The following is a 22,160-nucleotide window of genomic DNA, read 5'->3' as shown; positions in this document are numbered from 1 at the left end:
GACAAAAAGAAAGAAAGAAACATTGAATTGAAACCGATTAATGTGGATAAAAAAATCATGATCCGCTAGCTAATTCATAATACAGATTACAGTAAGATGCTTCAAATTTTCATCCACATTCTCTACATGAATTTCAAATTTTTAAGTGCTCACTCTTCAATAATATTAATTTTAAACCTCGCAGGATGAATGTGTATATATATATGGATCAGCAAATGTAGAGATTAATCTCTACATATATGCATGAATCCCCATCACAACGTATTCGTCTCAATCTTGTTCATTTTGTTTCTTCCTTTGTGTGTTCGCGCGAGCGCGCATATTTCCTGAACAAATAAATAGACAAGTTGAAGGCTTCAACTTAATTAATCAATCATCATAACTAGTGATTAGCCGGACAAGCCAAGTCCGGCTATATATAATCCCGGCTGGTGTGTGGTGCAGGTGCCTGATGTTGAAACCAAATTAATTGAGATGACCATTCCTTCTCTTGTTTTATTTTTAATTTTCTTTGGCCATTAAATAAGATGACCATTTCACTTCCTTGGGCGGCAAAGATATCTTGCATATAGCTTGCTAGGCTCATCCTCATCAGCGCCGATATAAAGAGGCCACATTGCCACCACGCACTTTCATCACGCCACATACATCTCATTAACATCTGATTACAATTCATATTATATATATTACTGCACTGCTTGATCTTCTGCATAAAATGGCTAATCCACCTTCATTCATAGTGTTGGAGCTCTTGGCGCTCTCATTCTCGCTCGTCTTAGCAGTTGATCAGAGTACTCTTCAAGATTTCTGTGTGGCTGATCCAAATGGCCAAGGTAAAGCATATATATGTGTATACATAGATGTATGCCAAAGTAGATGCCTTTAATTATGAAGAAAGATATATATATGTGTATGTATATACTGTACTATATTTGCTTAATATTCTAACCAGACACTTGTTTGTCAATTATTTATGACAGCGTTGGTGAATGTGGTCTGGTGCTCAAGGACCCAAAACTAGTCGAAGCGGAAGATTTCTTCTGTAGTGGCCTTCACACAGCAGGCAACACATCAAACCAAGTAGGGTCCAAGGTGACTCCTGTGTTTGCAGCTCAGGTCCCAGGATTGAACACTCTAGGAATCTCCTTGGCACGCATTGATTTTGCCCCATGGGGTATCAACCCTCCTCATCACTTGCACCCTAGAGCCACTGAGATCCTCACTGTTCTTGAAGGACACATAGAAGTTGGATTTGTGACATCAAACCCAGAAAATCAATTCGTCAGAAAAGTGTTGCAGAAGGAAGACGTGCTTGTGTTTCCCATAGGGCTCATTCACTGCCAGAAAAATGTTGGTGATGCCTATGCCGTAGCAATTGCAGCTCTTAGCAGCCAGAACCCAGGAGCCATAACCATTGCTAATTCGGCGTTTGGGTCAAAACCAAACAAACCCAGTGATATTCTTGCCAAGGCTTTCCAATTGGATATATAATAATGTTGCCAACATCTGCAGTCCAAGTTCTAGAACAAGTGATTTTTGCATCGGTTCCAGTATTGGTTTGTTCTGATTATATTTAGTGCGTCTGTTAGAGGTCTTAGTTGAGGTATATATGTTTAGTTACGGTTGTTCCGTTGTATTGTCATGGTCCAGTGATCTAATCCTTTTGCTGTGTTGTTGATGATTCAGTTTACTTCAAATTCATCTTATAGCTACGTTTATGTACCTAATTCTAAAATATTGTGTTAGTGAAGATTGTGTATGGAAAAATTGTTGTTAATGTGACCATTTTTATTTCTATTGTTGTCTTTTTTATTTTTGTATTTTTCCAATTAATTAATCATCATTTTTTTTTCTGAAACCAAATTAACAAAATAAACCACTGAACTAATTCATGAAAAAAAAAATTTAAAACAAAACTAAAACTAAAATAAAATATATGCATGGCGCAACGCTCTACCTTTTCTTATGAGTTATGACTACGTTATAATTACTAAAACATTTAATTATTTTTTCTTTATTCAATAAGAAACACAATAAAAACACACATTTATATATAATAAGTGAGTGGGGTTATTTAAAATACCCCATCACATGCGCTATTTGTAACACAAAATTTCCACCTCACAATTCTTTCATCCATATTAATTTTTTTGTAATTAATAACAAACATATTGACAAATGTTCATGTTTTTCTTCCTCTCAAAGGTTTTAACTTTTAAATAATAGAGAGACTGAAGTTCAGTAAAGCATAAGTAAATTTATTTCTTCCATGTTCAATGGATACAAATATAATTATTTCGAAAGAGAACTGCCTTGAATAGAAAATACAAGGAAAAACAATACTTCTCAGTTATTAATTTATTTGGTTGAAATTAATTTATTTAATTGAAATGAGGATATTGTTTAAATTAAATTAACTTGTCATGCCTTTGTGCGCGTCCTGGCTGAGGATCGAATTGAAGAGATAGCCTATCTCTTGCAAACAACTCCTTGGCCGTCGATCCCGCTTGCACAGCTTAAGCCAGGTAGCTCCGAGCCCTCCATGTTAGCCTCACTTCTGATGAATAATCCATCATCGGTACCAGCAAAGCGAGAAACAGAACAATCTGGGACAAACAGGCTTGTCGTTTTAAACTCCTTGTCTCCTCCCATTATCGGCATTTTCGCCTTTATGTTCACCCTGCTCACATAGTCTGGTCTGTAAGTTTGGCCCAACACGCCACTCACTTGGTCACTCAAAGACATGAGTTTGAACCCCAGATCCAGGTGAGCGAAACAATCCTCCTTCGTTATCCCATAGTTGTGGATTCTTGAATCTTCCTCAGTTATAGGGACAACCTTGGCCGTTATTCTGGCTCTCCCTTCGATTTCCACTGTAACATAGTTTGTTTCGGCGGCCCTTGTGATGACCACACGTGGGGAAGTGTTGGATTTCCAGATGGCGCCTTCTGATTGTTGGAGGGCGAGGGGTTCGCCGTCGAAGTTGAGGGCCAGGCGGTCTATGTAGTCATTCCACGTTGCTGTTTTTTGAGCACCGATGAAGATTTGGTGGTTGTTGAAAAGAATGGCGATGGATTGGACCCAAGTGAAGTCTCTGTTCATATTAGGGTTTCTTCTGCCAATGAAATGGGCATTTATGTGAATGTTAGGATCTGACACGAGACAGAAGTTACCGTCCTTCTTGCCATGAAAGTAAAATGTTATCCCATCGCCTCCCACGAAACGAGGGTCTTGGCAAACTGCTCCGGGTTTGTCGCATTCTGCATGCCAAATTGCCAATGAATATATTATAAGAGATTAATCTAAGATAAACTTTAGAAACTGTGTGATACTAAATGTTCTAGGTTGTACTCGGGTTATTTTCCAACAACGTAAAACAGTGAAGGCTATGTATGAACCAAATACTCCTCCGATCCTAATTATAAGACCCAATTGACTTATTTGAGAAGATTAAGGAAGTAAGTTAAGTTGGTTATTTATAATAAATAAGTGTTATCATTCCTAAAATATCCTTGCTAATTAAGTATATTGGCTAAAACTATCATTATTAGAAGGATTATCTTGAAAAAAATGCATAAATATAAGAGACAAAATGGATTGGGGTCTTATAATTAGGACCAAATAAAAAGTCAAATTAGGTCTTATAATAAAGACCGGAGGAGTATCATATATTTGATAAGAGATCTCAGATCGGTCAATGCATGAACTCTGATTAGAAGCCATATATATGTTCAAGGTTATGAAAAAATAACCCCGCTCGAGTTGCAACTTCATATGGAACATTAAGGTTGTAATTTGTAGCTATGTATCACCAACAAAAGAGAGGCTTTTCTACTTAAAGCACTCAATGCTAATTTCCAACAAAGCTTGTCTAAGAACCTTAGGTGATGCGATCATTCGCGCGCGCACACACACAAATGATTTTCAGTCAAATCATAAACAAATATTTTTTTTCTTCATATACCTCACCATGACATTATTGTATCGTTTTTGAAAAATTTCCTTCATCTTGTATTTATACTAGATAACTAATAACACGTGACAATGAAGTTTACCCTAAATCTTGAGCTCTGCATACATATATAAACACAAGGATAAGAGAGAAACAAGTGTTAGTATATATTACTTCTGGTCATTGATATAAGAGCTAGTTGATTAATTTAAGTAGATTAAGAAAATTAATTAAGTTAGTTATTTGTAATAAATACGTATTATCTTTCCTAAAGTATTTTTACCAATCAAGTATATTGGTTAGAACTACTATTATTATAAAGACTATCTTAAAAAAAAAGAATAAATATAAGAGACAAAGTGGATTGTGGTTTTATATTTAGGATCAAAATAAAAATCAAATGAGTTCTTATATTATTGGAGGTAGTATAAGAGACTTACTGCAAATAGGTTTGCAAGTGAGGCAATCAACGTCACATCTAGTTGGGCAGGCAGCGGGACAAACGTGTTCCATGTTATAACATTTTGGATAGTACTTATTCTTGCACATGGCTGTGTTTGAAGATGGTGTAGAAGGGGCAGGAGATGATGGAGGTGGTAGGCTATGATCAGGTGTGGAAGGAGTGCTAGGATTTGATGGTGGTGGTGGGCTGTGGTCAGGTGTAGATGGAGTGCTAGGATTGATGGTGGTGGTGGGCTGTGATTAGGTGTAGACGGAGTGCTAGGATTTGATGGTGGTGGTGGGCTATGATCAGGTGTAGATGGAGGAGTGCTATGATGAGGTGTGGAAGGAGTAGTGGGTGGTGATGGCGATGGAGTGGATGGAGGAGGTGGTGATGGCGATGGAGTGGATGGAGGAGTGCTATGATCAGGTGTGGGAGGAGTAGAGGGTGTTGATGGTGATGGAGGGTGTGGTGTAGGAGTTGGAGATGGTGGGTTATGATCAGGTGCGGAAGGAGTGCTAGGATTTGAGGGTGGTGGTGGGCTGTGATTAGGTGTAGACGGAGTGCTAGGATTTGATGGTGGTGGTGGGCTATGATCAGGTGTAGATGGAGGAGTGCTATGATGAGGTGTGGAAGGAGTAGTGGGTGGTGATGGCGATGGAGTGGATGGAGGAGTGCTATGATCAGGTGTGGGAGGAGCAGAGGGTGTTGATGGCGATGGAGGGTTTTGCGGTGTAGAAGGAGTTGGAGATGGTGGGTTATGATCAGGTGTGGAAGGAGTGCTAGGATTTGATGGTGGTGGTGGGCTGTGATCGGGTGCAGATGTACAGATAGGTTTACAAGAGGCGCACTCAACAGTGCAACCATTGGGACAGAACTTAGGGCAAACATGCACCAAATTGTAGCAGTGCTTGTACTTCTTTATCTTGCATGTTGCATGGCTTGGGTTTTTGGCTATTCCTGGCGGGGTTTTTGCTTCTGCCACAACTAAAACCATAATTATTCCCAGCAATAACACACAAGATGAAGCCATCTCTTGAGATCACTATGCGCAGTTCTCAAATATGGCCTCTAATTCCTAGTTTGTGTTGTCACCTTCATATAAACCTGTCCCTTTTATAGATATGCGAGGAAGAGCAGTCCTGAGAGAGGCACATGCCAACAATTCGGTATTATGGCTTTTGGCTCGAGTCTTCACGTGGTTGCTTCATAAAACAAAACTATTGAACCCGCTTTTGGTTTTTGTATATTATTGCATGGCTTAAGGCCTTATATATACTTGCATGCTAAGTAAAGGCTTCGCCAAAAATAAAAATGGCATGCCCATGTTCTGAGTATTTATAAATTCCAAGGAGGGCAGTCAAAGGCTTTGCATCCGGAAGGATAAGCTATGCGAGACATACAATAAAGACACAACAGTTCGTTGTCATTCATTATATATATATATTGTCGGTTTATGCGACTCCTTCCTGCAATAATGGGACTTGCATCATATTGTTGTTTAATAAATTAAATAATATTTGACTTGCCATCCACATTTCCTTTTTCCATCTTTACAGTCGTCATCATATAAGTTATTAAGTTATATACTATTCGTTTAATACTACTTCTAGTCCTTAATATAAGATCTCATTTAATTTTTAATTTGGTCCTAATTATAAGATCTCAATCTACTTTGTCTCTCATATTTATACATTTTTTTCCAAGCTAGTCTTTCTAATAATAGTAATTCTAGCCAATACACATGATTAACAAGGATATTTTAGGAAAGACAACATCTATATATTATAAATAACTAACTTAACTTATTTTCTTAATCTCTTCAAATTAGTCAACTCGCTCTTATAATTAGAACCGGAGGTAGTAATATCTTATCCCTTCATTTCTGGAGTTATCAATCAAACTCCATGCTCATGATATTGTTTTGATGTTAACCAATAAATCATACATATATACATACATGACCGGGTTCCGTTTCCCCTTCGTTATCAAGTGATTCCCTCTTAATGTTCCCTTTCTGCCTACAATTTATCATAATATATAAGCACATGACACATTTAGCTTTGCGTATTCCGTCAGCACATTAAACGTTAGGGTTGTGTATTTATAATGGAAGTGATGCCACGGATCATTGTGGAATTTTAGTATTTAACAAACTGAACAATAGTGAACAAAAATCGGAAAACATGGAAACACATTATTGCAAGGGATAGGAAAAAGATAATGAAATACTCTCAAATCAAGATGGATGAATTTTAAAATCTCAGATCATTAGCAATTTTTAGGGTATTTTATTGTTTTTTTCCCCCTTATGGCAATGTATTGGAATGACCACGACACGACGAACCCATCACATGGTTCAACGGTCACCCAGTCGTCCACTCTTTTTGGGTGAATGAATTTGTCGTGAGGCTTCCTTGACATTAGAATTGAAGAGGGTGTCCCTTGTGAATCTCCAAACATTATGAGAGTAACATCAGAGACGAAATATTATTCCAAAGCAGATCACTGTCAATGAACTTGTGAAGCTCTTGTTTTAGGTCATCCAGTAAGTACTTAAGACAACAATATGATATACTAGTTCTGATCCTTAATATAAAAATTAGTTTGACTTTTAATTTGATTTTAAATATAAAAACCCAATCTATTTAGTTTTTTATATTTATCATTTTGCTTAAAATAGTTCTTATAGTAGTTGCCTATGTGAAATTTGAATGTTTGTTCTTTTTGTTTTTTTGGTGAAACTATATGGTGACTCTTATTTGTTTTTTTTCAGAGATACTTCCCACCATCTCCATCTTGCTCAATTCCATACCTGATAGACTTATTTTGAAATTTTCTTACTATGTACAATCATTTTCAAACTCATTCCCTCTCTCCTTTCTAGAGATTATTCCTTTTTTTCTCAACACCCTAGTTTGACTCGTTTTGCTCAACTCAATTCAGATTCTTCTTCCTTCCTTGTATTGGGTTCGTAGTGTGTTTTCTTTTTATTTTTCCCTCTTCACCGACTTCTCCGGTCCTCCCTCTTGGTTGCTTATGTGGTGCTGAGTTGGAAGTGATTTTCTTAGCCATGCTTGCCATGTAGGATGACTCATGATTAGTTCGAGATGACAAACATCATAATATAAAAAGGCAAAGATAAAGAAATGAATCATAAGAGTTAAAAGTTTAACAACCGACTCGTATTGAGTCATAATTAAAGAATTGAATTATAAGTGAGTCAATAGTTAAAGATTAAGATTAATTTTCCCTTCAAATTACTTTCCCAGAACTAAAGAAATTTTGGCATAATTGCTTAAAAAAATCCCGTATCGTTAAAAAAAAAAAAATACTGATGAAGATTGATTTAGCGGAAGTTCCACTTAAAAATTAAACCGGAAATACGGCAAATTGTACGCGTCATAGACGAAAACATTGTGAGAAGGGGGGCAAAAGGGCTATTACTTATTTATCAAGTAAACACTAAGAAATTTGCCAAACTGCGACCATTTTTCCAATTAAAGCTAAAAAGAACTCCAGATTCACAACGTTTTTATATTTTGAGGATCAAATTCATAACTATTGGAGTGTTCGTTGATATTATGATCAGAGACATATCATAATGCAAATAACCTCAGCATAGTTTAAAAGACAGTTTTACAGAGTTCGCCGCCCCTAAAATAGAAAACAAAAAAAGCCGAGGAAACTTCAGAGAAGAATGTAACACCCGTATATGCGAGAGAGTGCGAGGGCGAGGAAGGGCCCACTGTAATCATGAAGCCAATGGATCCAAGGATCCATGGAATTTTATTATTTAACAACTGAATAGTAATCAGCAAAAATTGTAAAACATAGGATACACATTATTGCAATGCAAGGAATGACCACAAAACCATCAAAGCCCAATAACCAAGCTTTACAATGCAACATCCTTCGATTTAATAAATAACTTCTCGATAAATCCAAATTCTGATTCAACTAGTTACCGATGCCTCAATACAACATGCTATTGCTCTAAAGACAATAATGTAATCATGGACGCAGATAGCTAGGAGGCATCTAGAAAAAGCCCCCATTACAATGTTCAATGGGCACCTGGTTCTCCACTCGATCTTTTTGGGTGAACAGATTTGTCATGAGGCTTCCTTGCTTAGTCGAGCTTGACATTAGAATAGAGGAGGGTATCCCTTGTGAGTGGCATATTCAAAAGATAGCATATCTGTTTGCGAAAAGAGAAATGGTCAATATTTACCCTTCAACTCTCAGTACCAGCTTCAGCTGGTATTGTCGAGATGAAAGCAAGCAAGATCTTCAAATAAATACTTGTTTGTTGATTCTACCATCAGAAATATACCATGTGGGTATAATCTAACCATAATTTTGAGCAATACGTCCAGTTTTGCACTACCCATCCTCGATAAAAGGTAGCACTAAAGTAAGGAAACAACCCAACGAAAAATACTGCCCAAAAAGTCCTCTGACCTGTGGCAAGATCTCATTGGGAAATATTTGCAACCCGTAGATAAAAAAAAGTTACTTTCATTTGTCTTTGTTTCACAAGAATGTCTCTCGCTTTAGTTAAGGTCTTCAATTTTCAAATATTACCATCATCGTTCACAGAGGACTTACCCCTATCAGAGTTGAGATGAGCAAAATCAATCCTGTTACCCATGCAAGGGTTCGCCTAACGAACACCACTTCCGCAAGTGATACATTCAATGCTTTATCTTCCGCCAACAATCGAGCAGCATTGTGAGAAGAAAACACAAAATCAAGCGTCTTACTCAACTCCTGAGTAGTCCTCGAATGAGAGTATATAACTCCAACAATTTGACCTGCTCAATCACCAATCATTAGCTGTTATGTAATTGAATTCTTTGGAGCAATCAACTTCAATGGAGACATCTAAAGAACCCATCCGAGAATATTCAAACTTATGAGAGTAATATCACTGAGGAAATATCATTCTAAAGCAAATCACCATCAATGTAGTTGTAAAGCTCTTGTTTTAGATGATGCAGTAAGTACTTTGATAAACAATATTTGACCTTTGTAAGCTTCCTGCAGTGAACCAAGTATCTTGGTTAAAGTTACGAGTAGCAGCTCAACCCCATCTTGAACAATACTTTCAGCTCCATCTTGCTCTTGCAAAGCCTGCGCCATATTTGTCAGCCAGATAACTATAATCCGTGTTTATAACAAACATTTATGGTCATGATGAACATAAACATCGAAAAACCAAGAAAAACCTAAGCACTTGGGAAGCTAAATAACAGCTGACAGCTCCATTAACTAGGCCAAGAAATTGACATGGATCCTCTGTGTTGGTAAATTATGTTGAGAAATCAATGTGCCTTTTCTCAGGTCATACAAGCACCATATAGTAAGTTAGCCAGCATTGGCCAAAGGGATTCAACAAAACCTTCGTAAGCAAACAAATTCTCACTAAACTAAAGACATACATTACTTGTTCCCTTCAGTAAAAAATATGACATGGAAGTCAGTTACTGCCGTGTTCAAGGAAGCAATCAGCTTTGTAAAACCCCCAAGTTAAATTATTATAGTATTGCGTCAAATACAACCACGAAATTATAAGAGGCTTAAATTGGTCATTTTCACAAATTGGAATATTCATGTCATCTTTTTGCTTCCTTTATGCCCCATCTGGAGTTAATTTAATTGAATTTTCAGTAATAATTGGGGTAGGTAAATTGACAACATTTTTCACTTCAAAATTTTCATATCAATTATGTAGCTTTTTATCAACCGAACAAAAGGCAATTTTAACTGAAAAAACTCACGCAAACATTTGAAAGGACTTAGGATGCAAGATATCTCAGGAGGCATTAGTTGAGAGAGAACAGAATACCGCTTAAGTATTAATGTTTTTCACTTTCAAAGCTCCCACTATTCATCACTTCATCAGCCCCATTCTTACATCCATAATGCAAGCCTACCCTCCAAAACATGACCTATTGGAATTTGGATATTACAAACTTTTCTACAAGCACAATCCAGAAATTACGTCACTTCTAGCAAGTTATTGAGTAAAACTATACAAAGGTACAGCAACAGTAGTTCCGCTACATTCTTTTGAAAAGTTTAAGAACAACTAAAAGAAAAGAACAGGAATGCATCAAACAAGGAACAGGAATAATAAACACCTTAATGCCACTGAAGCATCCCATCAGCAACTCTGCTGGATTCCTTGTACTTTGCGATAAATCATCATGCATTTGGATTGCCCTTTCAACATTGCGAACCAGAGATAGAAGAGCTACTACATACTCCCTTTCTGATTTCTACAAACCCAATCATGTAAGTCTTCAGTCAGATTCATAGATAAGCTCATGAGTTACCAAATATATTTTTTAGTCCTCATGATACCTTCGACATATGCAGATTCACCATAGCGCCATTTGCCAGCGGGATTGTCAGCACTCCGTTTAATGGCTCTTGGGTATTAGAAGCATAAGATCCACCCATCATAGATGCCTAAGAAAACAAAGATAAAATTCATTTTCACATATAAATTGGTAATCAAACAGCAAAAAAACAACTCAAACATATACAATAAAGACTGACAAAAGCACTAATTTCTTTTTCAGTGCAATCTTTTGACGGTTCATCCAAGAGAAGCACAGAAACATCATCTTCATCTGCACACATTCAACCAAAAATAGTAAGGGAAAAGAAACTCCACAACAATCTATATTCTATTATGCCTAGCAATTATGAACTTTACAAAATCTCACCACGAAATTGAATGTCAACTTTATCTGAACCAAGAATGTGCGTGCTTCTAAATGCATTGCTGAACATTTCATTATATTGGGCAATTTGTCTATCTGCATGCATCAATTCTTTTGTTTTCAATTATTATAAATGAAAAAAATAATAATTAGATAACTTAAAATCCAGCTCAGACACAGGCCAGAGACCATCAATTCCATTCACTTCCAGCAAAAGCACAGCACGGGGCCTCTTGAATGGATTGGGAACAAGGATCTCATCCAGCTGCAGAGAAGCACGATATTGACATTCATTAAAACTAATAAAAGAAACGTAATTAAACATAAATAAAAATATCAGAAGCTAAAAATCACTAATAATTACCTTGGACGAGCCAGCGGCTGAAAGGCTTGAAGAAGGTGAAAAACCAAGTAAAATTGATACAGCGGCACCAACTTCCTGAAGCAACAATGATGGTTTCTGCAGAAAGCGTTAAGTAATGCCACCCGGTGAGATAGTATGGAATATGGATGTTGGCTACGAAAGTTTAGTGCAGTTAAGATTTCTCCATATATCATGAGTTAACATCGAAAATCTTTTCACGTCACATTATATGTATGCAAGCAATTCGGTTCATTTTGTAAGAGAACCACTCTAGAATACAACACATTCAATAAAGCGATTAGGACTAAAAGAAAGACGAGGAACAATAAGGATGATCTTACTAGAAGTTTGGAAATTGAAAAGTTATCGGCATTAAACTAAGTGCCGAAAGGGTATATCATAGAAACATAATTTCCCCAGTGAACACAGCTCCGACTTCCCCGGCCAGAACTTTGCGATTCAATAGACTATCAAGCTTCCATTGATTCGTCACTATCACTTTCCCCATGCTTCACGTACCTATTACTAGATTTGAAGGCTTGTGTTGCAACGAATTATACGTGAATAACAGGATTCAAGTAATTTTATTTTGCAGCGAACATCTTCTCATAAACAAAGGGAATTTGATAAAGATAAACCCAATGAAACGACATAAGCTTGCATGGATCTGTAATTTGAATAGGAAGATATAATGGAATCTAAAACTGGTATGAGAAAAGAAGTACCTCAACTTCATGGTCGGGTGATCTTTCGCGAAGGAATTGATGACCAGTGCCATCAATGAAGAAAACTGAACCAGAATCCTCACTCTGGCCAAATAATCAAATCAGACAAGACAAATTATTAGATCAAAACGACCACGGAGAACCTTAGCCTTCAACGCAGGTTGATTAATTAAGGAAGAGAGAGAAGATGGACAAACCCTAGCTCGAGGAGAGATGAGGAAGAAGATGATAAACAAGCTCAAAACGCTACAAACTCGAAACTCCATCGCTCCGAGGGAAAGAAAGAGATACTACTCGATCTCGCGGTTGAACGAGGAAGAAGGGAGGGCGAGCCGAACTTCCAAGGACGCTTCAAGACATCGAGAGGTGTCGTTTTGAATCAAAGGCAAACGACCTCACCCATCCGAATGGCCACAAAACGACGCTGCAATCATTGATGTTTTTTTTTTTTTTTTTACGCCACACCACCCTCGATCGGATATTCGGATTAGTGGGGTAAAGTGGAGACTAGCGGAGAGCTGCATAAATCAAATTCGGTTGATATATATTTTTATTATTGTTTTACATTGATTTTCATCTAAAAAATCAGAGTATAAAATAAAAATAAGAGCACTTTAAAGAATTCTCAAACACATTTTTTTAATGTTTAAAATAAATCAACCAATTATTATTTTTGGATTGTATGTCATCAAAAGATCTAGTACTACCTCTGGTCCTAATTATAACAATCAGTTAAAAATTAAAAAAATAAGTTAAACTAGTTATTTATAATAAATAGGTATTGCCTTTCTTAAAATATTCTTACTAATCAAATGTATTAGTTAGAACTACTATTATTAGAAGAATTACCTTGAAAAAAATACATAAATATAAACAACAAAATAGATTGGGGTCTTATATTTAAAAACAAAATAAAAATCAAATAAACTAGACCCGGGCAGGGTGCATTTTTAGTGATGTTTGAGGCAGATGGTTGAAATTGCATGCAATTCAGGGGGGACTTGGGGAAGCAGGTCACGTCGAGATACTTTCTTCATCAGTGTCCTTCACATGTGAACTATATGGTTAAATTTAGCTTTTGTTTGGGTATTTGGCTGGGTAATTGACAAATTACATGAGCTGCTGAACAAGAACTTGCCACTTGTGGCACTGTCGACGATGATGAGTCGGTGAAGGACACTGATCCTTTCGTTCTATAGCCACGTCCCACGTGTTCTTCTTGGTTCCTCTGTTCTCTCCTCCACCTCCGCATTTTTATAAAGCTAAACCATGCAATTCCTCTGCTCTCACCTCCATTCCTCCAACAGCTTCTCATCAAAACTCACAAATCCGCTCACCACACATGACCAAGGTATCAGTTTGGTTTGCACAGCCAAATATGTTTACCGTGCTATTTTCTTTTCTTTTGTTTTTTTTTTGGTGGGAAAAAAACGTATAGATGTCTTTTCTTTGCTTCAAGCCTTTGTTCTTATTATGGTGCGTTCGGCAGGGCTCTGCTAATTCACACAAAAGAGAGTCTTCTTTAGAGACTCTTGTGAATCCTCCTGCATCCAAGGTATTAAACATGAAAATGGAGTTCGTTTCTGGAGGAAGCTTCCCAAGTTCGAAAGTTATTCATATTTTGTTCATTTTATCAGCACTTCTTGTTGGCTTCTCTACGTACGCTTCTGCTTTATAATATATTTAGGATCTAAGGAACTTGAATAAGGGTGTCCTCTGCATTCACAAATTGACGGTATATAATGCATTTTCGGCTGTTTTAGAGTCATTTTCACTTTGCCCTTTTGATCAGTCCCACGCCTGAGTTCTCCTTCACGAATAATTTGCGAAGACATTTGATCAAATGATTTTTTTCCTACTTCAATAACATGTTTCTGTGTAGATTACAAGATGCGATCCGGAAGAAACTTTGTTAGATAAGATGAAGGTATGTGCATATGTTTTCCCTCAAGCTTTAATTCTATGGATTTCTGTGTGATTTACAAGGTTGAAAAATGCTTTATTACGTGAGAAATACTGCATCCAGCCTCCAAGGAAAAATATATAAGCAAAGTCTGAAAGGAGAGAATAAAGTGAATAATGCGGTAGCAGTCAGTATGATGCGCTGATATGTCACACTTTGAGAAAGATAGCTGTGTTTGTCTTCTGCTTTTTATTAACTCATGAGCTCGCTTTCTTTTACAAGCTCTCTATTTCACTGAGGTTATCCCTTTGAGATCTTCTATCATCTGCTATATCATAATCTGTTTTAATTAATCGCACTTAACATACACTGTGTTGCTGCAAATATACCTGTTTTCCCTTAATTTTTCTCAGTTCTCGAAGCCTTCAATCTTATCCTTGCACTTGACAGCAGCCAGAAGACTACCTTACTGGAGATGAAAAATATGATGAGGATGGGGATAACAAGGAAAATGAGCATGGTGGCGATGAAGGAGAAGGCGATGAAGATGCTGAGGTTGGCAATGATCTTCAAGATGATGCAGAGTACTTGATAGGAGACGAAGGTCCAACTACGGCCGAGGTATATCACTCTGTTAAATCTAACTAGGGAGCTTATGTACTTTGCATTTTTGTCGTGATATTTACTTTTTCTTGTAAAGGGGGAACTTGAAAAAGGTCTTCCAGCAGAAGATTCGGATACGGGTAATGAGTCTTGTAGACATTACAGCCATGGATCTTATCTGGTCCAAGGAAAGATGGACCATGGAATGGAGGATTATATTTTTGCTGAACATAGGAACATCAATGGCTGCGACTTAGGACTATATGCAATTTTTGATGGCCACGCTGGTCAAGCTGTTGCAAAATACTTGCAAGGCCATCTATTTGAAAGAATATTGAGTGAGGTATGTGACATATCCTTTAGCCATTTTAAAAATAGTTGAAAAATTGTAAAGGTGTTGTATTGTCTTTTTAAGCTCCTCAATGAAAACATTGTATGTCTTAGTTCACACCACTGCTATATGTGTGTTCCTTTTATCATGCATTGGATAGCCTGACTTCTGGAAGAATCCAGTACGTGTCCTTAAGAGATCATGCGAGGCCATGGATGAAGAGATCCTAGCAAAGATAGCAGATTCACGAGGGGGATCAACAGCTGTTGTAGGAATACTTGTTAATGGAGTGAAGTTGCTGGTAGCCAACGTCGGCGATTCTCGAGCAATATTATGCAGAAACGGTGTGGCAAAACAAATTACAGCGGATCATGAGCCAGTGAGGGAGAAAGATCTCGTTGAGAGCAAAGGAGGTTTTGTGTCCAAGGCACCCGGTAATGAATACCATACAACTAGTCAACATTTCTTGCAGATTTTACTGAGATGTTAAGAAGAACAAACAATCAATCACTAGCAGTAAGTTTTACCAATAATACATTCTTTTTCTTATTAATAACTTTGCTTAATGTTCTGATTTTCTTTGGGAGCTTAGGATGTGTTCCAAGAGTGGATGGTGTATTAGCAATGAGCAGGGCATTTGGGGATGGAAGGTTGAAGGAACACATTACTGCAGAACCAGACGTGATGGTTCAAAACATCACTGAGGACACTGAGTTCGTCATTTTGGCTAGTGACGGCCTCTGGAAGGTAATATTTTGTACCAGAATATTTGCATATAAAGAACACCGAACAGTATTTGCAAATATAATGTTTTGATCTTAACAAAGAACTTGATGAATTGCAGGTGATGACGAACGAAGAAGCTTGTGAGTGCGTGAAGGATATGGATGATGCAAAAAAAGCAGCTAAGAAGCTGGTTAAAGAAGCATTAGCTCAAGGAAGCTATGATGATATTTCATGCATTGTTGTAATGTTCCAGGCTAATTGAATGTTCCTAGCTGTACGCAGTTCATTTCTTCTTCTTCTTCTTTTGCTCTTTACTTTTTCTCAGAATGAACTCTCTCAACCATGTAGAAGAAATATGAAAGGTAGATTCATAGATGTTGATCCAAATCTCGCAATAGCTGCTATATATGCCTCCAACCAGATGGGCCTATGTATTTTATGTTGGTGTTCAAAATTTATATTGATATTAATGATTGATATATGGTGTTCAAAATTTGTTAAAATATTATTAGTGGCCACATCAATTATTATTTATTTTAGCAATTAAAAAGAAAAAATACGGTCTCATTTCAATTTTCTAATCACTAGATCAATCTAATAATTTAACTACAAATGGCTCGTTAATAATTATAAATATGATGGACTCTATTACAGATTTATTGTGCAGTAATAGGATAGGAAAGAAATAGTTGTTTTATCCCCTTTTAATTTAGGAGCAAAAGAACACAATAGCAATTTACATCAATCCGTGCTTGAAAAACAGGAGCATAATGGAAATAAGTGAAAGGGATTATTAATGAAGTGTCCAAGTTCATGAGGGATCTTTTATCTATTTCTTCCTTCAACTGAACAATCTATCTTAATAACTCTCTCTATGGATATAATGTATGGAAGCTTTATAGGCTGTCTTGTTTCATTTCTCACACTACCATAGGAATATGACAATGCTTCCCATATGAATTAAATTTTATTAAAAGCCATAGTACTTGTACATTATGAATAATTTTGATTTTTTTTAATCTTATACTTTATGCAAGTACAAACTCATAATTAATCCGTATATAATACAACAATTTTAACAGGTCATATTAATTTTTTTTAGAAAAATAAGTCACACTATTTTAAAGTTATAAACGCGATCACTTTTTTTTTTTTTTTTTAAAACATGGTATAATATGTAGCTGCAAGGAACAAATTCGAAGAAGTAAGTTTCAGGCCCATGAAGCTAAGGGCCTGTTTGGTTTAAAGGAAAGGGGAGGGGGGAGGGGGGAGGGGGGTTCATCCTCACCTTGTTTAGTTTGATTAAAAAGGAGGAGAGGGGAGAGGAAGTAATAATCAATTTACCATTTTATCCTTACATATTAGTTTTATGTTTTTTTTGATACATTATATAAATTAATTTACATCTTAATTTAAATTATATATTTAATAAAAATTCAGTCTATCATGTTAATATGTGTATAAAAAATTGGTATAGTAATTTTTTATTCTAATTAATATAATAAAATATTTAAAATAATCAAATTAACAAATTTTTATGCTCTAAGAAAAATGAAATTTATTTTCTTTGGGCTATCTTTTTTTCCAGCTTTAAAATATATTTAATAAATAATATTTTATAAAAAACAATTAATTTTATAATATTATAATTTTTATTTAAATAATCTTTTATTTTAAATAATTTTTATAATATATTTTTAATTATAATAATGTATATTTTTTTATTTTTTACTTAGGATAATATATTTTTTATTTGAAATAAATATATAATAATATATTTATGAGTAGAAGTTGAATATTAAAAAAACCATAAGAACATAATAGTTCAAAATTTTGGCTCCCTCCAAAAACTCCCAATTTGGAGGGGAGCCAAAATGGGGGGAGGGAGGGGAGGGGAAGGAACATTTTAGCTCCCCTCCCCTCCAAAATTTTCAATCAAATGAGGGGAGGGGCTCATTTCCCCTCCCCTGCAGCCAACATATTGGAGTATTTTCTCAGATGTATTCAGTATCTTAAAATATTTTGTGATGTATTTAACACTTCAAAATATTTTTTAAGATCGTCCAGTATCCTGAAATACTTTTTTTGCCTTGGTACTGGATGCACCGACAAATATTTCCAGCATCTAAAAAAAATACTTTAAGGTGTTAGATGCACAACAAAATATTTTAGGGTCTTGGATGCAATGCATCACAAAATACTTTAAGGTGTCAGATGAGAAAAAATATTTTAGAATGTTGGATGCATTTCAACATTTTATTTATATTCTTTTTTTTTTCGACCAAAAAAATAAAAAAGAACAAAGGCTTTCGACTTTCGGCTTTCGACCAACGAGCAAAACCCTCGTTCAGCCCCGAGGATTTGCGCGCCTGTCACTCCTCTGAACTGAATCTTCTGCTCCCACCGTCTCTCTCCCTTCACGGTGGTTCTTCCTTTCGGCGAAGTGCACCTGTTCACTCCGAGTCGACCCAAAAATGGCTGACGTGGTACAATATAGATTGGAGCGCATGGTCGACGAGCTCGACGACCTCGAGCAACGTGGCATCTTCAGTCGCCGCGAAATAGCCGAGATCGTGAAGCAACGTCGGAAATTCGAGTACAGACTCAAGCGCCCGAGCCCCCTCAAGCAGGACTTTTTAGCCTATATTGATTACGAGACTCAGCTTGACTCCCTCCGGAGGCTCCGCAAGAAACTGGTGGTGTCTCACGAGTCGGAGAATCAGGGAAATGAGAAGAAGAAGAAGAAGAAGAAGTCCAAGTCGGATTTTGCTGGTGTGTTGAGGATTATGGATATTTATGAGTTGGTTTTGAAGCGGTATAAAGGCGATATTGATATTTGGTTTCGGTATCTTGAGTTTTGCAGACTAAAGAAGAATGGGAGGATGAAGAAGGTAACATGCTATTGCATAACTATTTTCTCTAGAACAATGGAAGAAAACAACATAGTAATGTGGAGCTAGAAACTGTATTTCCATTTTCAGACTGAGGTTTCCCTTGTTCATTACTTAACACCAGGGCATCTTTGCGTATTGATAACCTTATAACCCCTCACATATATGTCGTAATATTATATTCAGTTATAATATTTGTGTCTTTATTACAGCATCTGAGCATTTGCAATCTGACATTTTTCAGGCCCTCGCAAAACTTGTTAGGTTTCATCCAAAGGTACCAGGAGTTTGGATATATGCTGCAGCTTGGGAATTTGACCATAACTTAAATGTTGCAGCTGCCCGTGCTCTAATGCAAGAAGGACTTAGGGTTTGCCCAACTTCAGAAGACCTTTGGATAGAGTATCTTCGGATGGAACTTACGTATCTTAACAAGTTAAAGGCTAGAAAGGTTGCTCTCGGTGAGGATGAGGGCACTTTGACCCGCGATCAGAGTGATGCTTATGGGAAACAACAGAGAGAAGAAAATGAAGATTCCTTCTTGTCCTTCAGTGTTAAACCAGAAAATAATGAGAATTCAAACGTGGAAGATGGCGATTCAGAAAAGAAACAAGCATTATTTGCTGAGCGTGGTATGAGCATCTTCCAAACTATCTACAGTGGTGCAGTTGAAGCTGTCCCTTCAAGTCTTAATCTTCGGCAGAGGTTTCTTGAAATTTTGGAGGGCACTAAGTTAGCAAATTCTGAAGAAATGCGTGACGAGATACTGAATGGGATGAAGAGAGATTTTTTGACAGAGCCAGAGTTCTGGGATTGGCTTGCAAGACGTGAATATAACCCTGAAACTGTGCATGAGATGAGTGAAGAAGCCATCATTTCCCATTTGCAAAGGGCAATTGAGGTATGAATTCATCGGAACCACTGAGACCATCGAGAGCATATCATTTTTGTAAATGTTTTTACCTTGAAAGTAGTTAGAAAAGTATGCTTTTAAGATTGTTGATCTTGGGCACCTATCCTGGTCTGATAAATCTTTGATTTTTTATTTTTTATTTTTGTAGGTTTATGAGGAGGCTTTGAGAAGTGTTCCTTCGGGCAATATGTTTAGATTGTATGCAAACTGTCTAATGAGTTTTATGGCTCATAAAGGGGGTGAAACCACTATATCTGAGCTGTCAGATGAAGCTGTAAATTATGTATCACATCTCTTGAGAATATATGAAAGGGCTGAAAGTATGGCATGCCTTACTGAAGATCTTGCATGTGATTATTTGTCATTCTATTTGCAATTGGGACGGTTGGATGAAGCCAGGAAGCTGTCAACAAAGCTTTGCTCTGGGAAACTGGCAGAGTCGGTGCAATTATGGGTATTACGGATAACTATAGAGATTAAATGCATAGCGGGGAGTTCTCCTTCACTTAGTGATGCTGATCTGTTATCCCTGTTTGAGCTCTTTAGATGCAGTTTGAGAAGATTTCCCGTTTCAAAATCTGAGAACTTGTGGTTAATGGTATGTTGTCTGCATTAAATTAATATTTCTGTTTTTTCTTTATGATTTTTCAATACCAATTTGACCCTGATCTGCATTGAGCATTGAAGCTCGTTGGGGATTCTCTTAGACGTTCTTTCAAGGCCCATTGATGAACTTTTTATTGTTTTGTCCCGGCGTTTCGTAAATTTCACGCATTTGTTCCTGTACAATCCAATCATAAACAGATCGCCCCCTTTCTAAACTGTTCTGTCCATTTTCTGTGTCAAATTCATAAAGTTCTTAATAATTCATCTTTGAAATTGGCTCTTCTCGCAGGCCCTTAAATTCTATGCAAATCAAAGACCGTATTTTAATAAGCTGTTAGAGATTTCTGTCACTACTTTGGCCAGGGATGGTGGCAGTGAAAATGGATTTTCCCTCTCCTCTGCCATTGTAAAGTTTATCCTTCAGAAGGATGGAATTCAGCAGACCAGAGAGACATATAAGCGGTATGTTCTGAATATTTTTTTCTCATACTTATTTTTGAGCTGGAAGTTTCATACGCTTTCTTCTCATTGCAGATTTCTAGCTTTACCACATCCTGGCCTTGTTTTATATAAAAACTGCATTGACCTTGAAACAAACCTTGCTTCAATTGGAGATAAAGATGGTCTCATGAACGCTAGAAAATTATACGAATCTGCGCTTGCAACTTATGACCAAGATGTCAAATTGTGGCAAGATTATTATCAAATGGAAAGCAAGGTATGACTCAGGCTTACTGCCATTGTGGCTGCTGCATAAACTGACCAAATAGCTGTTTGCATTTTCCAAGTTCCTTGGTGGATTCCTGTCTCTTTGATAATTTCGATGACAGTTTATCTGTTTATCATATGTTCATATCAACTACAGACATTTTAAATGCCATCTAACTACCTCTTCGTTATTTGAGGAGTAGCAAATCGTTTATATCGAATAGCTTTCTCACTACGGGTTTTTTCACCTGTGTTGCAGATGGGAACGTCGGAAAAGGCTACTGCTGTTGTGTGGCGGGCAAGGAGGATACTCAAAGACGCGGGCGTATTCATTGCGTCCCCTAATTTGGGATGATCCTCGAAGATACTTATGAATCATCATGGCTTCAGTTTTGACCCCCTTTTTTTGTATTTTAAATATTCGTTCTTTCAGATAGGGCCAGACATGAAAGTTTTTCCTACACATTTCCTTTCGAGACAGATAATGCAGTTCCTTTGATCTTGTCATACTACCTTGAACCTCTGAATTCGAGGATTGAAATGTACATTATTGTGTAATTTAAAGCTCGAACAAATACAAATTTTTATTCTTACACTTTTTCAAATAAAGCATTACAATGTTTTATGCTAATTTTAATTAGATTTAAAACAAAAATATCTTTAATTAATCTGAATATATTTTTCCGGTTTTTAATACAAGACCTATTTAATTAAGGGAAAATTTCACTGTAGGACCACACAAGACAATTAATCTCAAAGAGCCCCCAAAACTTTCTGAAATCTCACTGCAGGACCAATGAACCAATCTGATATTAATTCCACAAGCGAAATGACGCCACTACCCTTAGCATCAGGTGAACCAGTTCACATGTGAACGGACTGATTCCACGTGTGAATATATGTATTTCTTCTGCAAATTGGCTAGTTCTCCTTGCAAATGCGATCTCCCGCACTTGTTCTCTCACGGACACATGATTCAGGTGAACCAATCTACATGTGAACGGACTGATTCCACGTGTGAATATATGTATTTATTCTGTAAATTGGCTAGTTCCCCTTGCAAATGCGCTCTCCCGCACTTGTTCCCTCACGGACCCATGCTTCAGCTGAACCAGTCCACATGTGAACGGACTAATTCTACATGTGAATATATGTATTTCTTTTGCAAATTGGCTAGTTCCCCTTGCAAATGCGCTCTCCCACACTTGTTCCCTCAAGGAAATAAGTTTCTACTAGGGGCAGTGGCGTCATTTCATTTGTGG

The 22,160-nt window shown here is 36.9% G+C and overlaps 4 protein-coding genes and 1 pseudogene across 5 annotated transcripts; 3 read left to right on the top strand and 2 right to left on the bottom strand.

The window, feature by feature from the left end:
* Window positions 1-715: 715 nt before the first annotated feature.
* On the top strand, window positions 716-1,491 carry LOC114718272 (putative germin-like protein 2-1; annotated as a pseudogene).
* A 978-nt stretch (window positions 1,492-2,469) lies between these two features.
* On the bottom strand, window positions 2,470-5,427 carry LOC114718266 (uncharacterized). The gene is made up of 2 exons (XM_028903544.1): window positions 5,219-5,427; window positions 2,470-3,259 (listed from the first exon to the last, which is right to left on the bottom strand). The coding sequence occupies exons 1-2, from the start codon at window positions 5,425-5,427 to the stop codon at window positions 2,470-2,472; spliced, it is 999 nt and encodes a 332-aa protein (XP_028759377.1).
* Window positions 5,428-8,145: 2,718 nt separating this feature from the next.
* Window positions 8,146-12,584, bottom strand: LOC114718270 (uncharacterized). The gene is made up of 11 exons (XM_028903548.1): window positions 12,415-12,584; window positions 12,218-12,301; window positions 11,493-11,588; window positions 11,318-11,393; window positions 11,132-11,224; window positions 10,962-11,035; window positions 10,764-10,871; window positions 10,541-10,678; window positions 9,425-9,530; window positions 9,006-9,211; window positions 8,146-8,595 (listed from the first exon to the last, which is right to left on the bottom strand). Exons 1-11 carry the CDS (start codon window positions 12,481-12,483, stop codon window positions 8,527-8,529), a joined length of 1,119 nt encoding a protein of 372 aa, XP_028759381.1. The 5' UTR covers window positions 12,484-12,584; the 3' UTR covers window positions 8,146-8,526.
* On the top strand, window positions 11,881-21,503 carry LOC114718268 (U3 small nucleolar RNA-associated protein 6 homolog). Of its 2 annotated transcripts, XM_028903546.1 has the most exons (7): window positions 11,881-11,884; window positions 18,244-18,671; window positions 18,916-19,572; window positions 19,733-20,182; window positions 20,480-20,652; window positions 20,725-20,908; window positions 21,158-21,503. In XM_028903546.1, the coding sequence occupies exons 2-7, from the start codon at window positions 18,255-18,257 to the stop codon at window positions 21,251-21,253; spliced, it is 1,977 nt and encodes a 658-aa protein (XP_028759379.1). In that variant the 5' UTR covers window positions 11,881-11,884; window positions 18,244-18,254; the 3' UTR covers window positions 21,254-21,503. The 2 variants fall into 2 exon arrangements, with proteins under 2 accessions (XP_028759379.1, XP_028759378.1); XM_028903545.1 differs by lacking the exon at window positions 11,881-11,884 and having other exon boundaries at window positions 18,150-18,671.
* Window positions 14,139-16,161, top strand: LOC114718271 (probable protein phosphatase 2C 39). Its single transcript, XM_028903549.1, has 6 exons — window positions 14,139-14,144; window positions 14,571-14,741; window positions 14,821-15,066; window positions 15,215-15,488; window positions 15,647-15,801; window positions 15,899-16,161. The coding sequence occupies exons 1-6, from the start codon at window positions 14,139-14,141 to the stop codon at window positions 16,040-16,042; spliced, it is 996 nt and encodes a 331-aa protein (XP_028759382.1). The 3' UTR covers window positions 16,043-16,161.
* Window positions 21,504-22,160: the final 657 nt, after the last annotated feature.

This window comes from Neltuma alba, unplaced genomic scaffold (genome assembly GCF_004799145.2).
Source record: "Neltuma alba isolate B1F8T4 unplaced genomic scaffold, ASM479914v2 tig00011824_pilon, whole genome shotgun sequence".
Taxonomy (NCBI): domain Eukaryota; kingdom Viridiplantae; phylum Streptophyta; class Magnoliopsida; order Fabales; family Fabaceae; genus Neltuma; species Neltuma alba.
The sequence above is the reverse complement of the archived record's forward strand: the minus strand, read 5'-3'. Positions and strand labels throughout refer to the sequence as shown.

Bases quoted from the DNA above. Each gene is read 5' to 3' on its own strand.
- LOC114718266 (XM_028903544.1), bottom strand. From the start codon at position 5,427: ATGGCTTCATCTTGTGTGTTATTGCTGGGAATAATTATGGTTTTAGTT. The intron at 3,260-5,218 runs ATCTGCACCCGA...TTGGCATGCAGA, and splicing joins TCTTGTAAACCTATCTGTAC to ATGCGACAAACCCGGAGCAG.
- LOC114718270 (XM_028903548.1), bottom strand. From the start codon at position 12,483: ATGGAGTTTCGAGTTTGTAGCGTTTTGAGCTTGTTTATCATCTTCTTC. The intron at 12,302-12,414 runs GTTTGTCCATCT...TTATTTGGCCAG, and splicing joins TCATCTCTCCTCGAGCTAGG to AGTGAGGATTCTGGTTCAGT. The intron at 10,679-10,763 runs GTATCATGAGGA...TTGGGTTTGTAG, and splicing joins TGAATCTGCATATGTCGAAG to AAATCAGAAAGGGAGTATGT.
- LOC114718271 (XM_028903549.1), top strand. The intron at 15,067-15,214 runs GTATGTGACATA...TGCATTGGATAG, and splicing joins TTGAAAGAATATTGAGTGAG to CCTGACTTCTGGAAGAATCC. The intron at 15,802-15,898 runs GTAATATTTTGT...GATGAATTGCAG, and splicing joins CTAGTGACGGCCTCTGGAAG to GTGATGACGAACGAAGAAGC.
- LOC114718268 (XM_028903546.1), top strand. From the start codon at position 18,255: ATGGCTGACGTGGTACAATATAGATTGGAGCGCATGGTCGACGAGCTC. The intron at 19,573-19,732 runs GTATGAATTCAT...TTATTTTTGTAG, and splicing joins ATTTGCAAAGGGCAATTGAG to GTTTATGAGGAGGCTTTGAG. The intron at 20,653-20,724 runs GTATGTTCTGAA...TTCTCATTGCAG, and splicing joins ACCAGAGAGACATATAAGCG to ATTTCTAGCTTTACCACATC.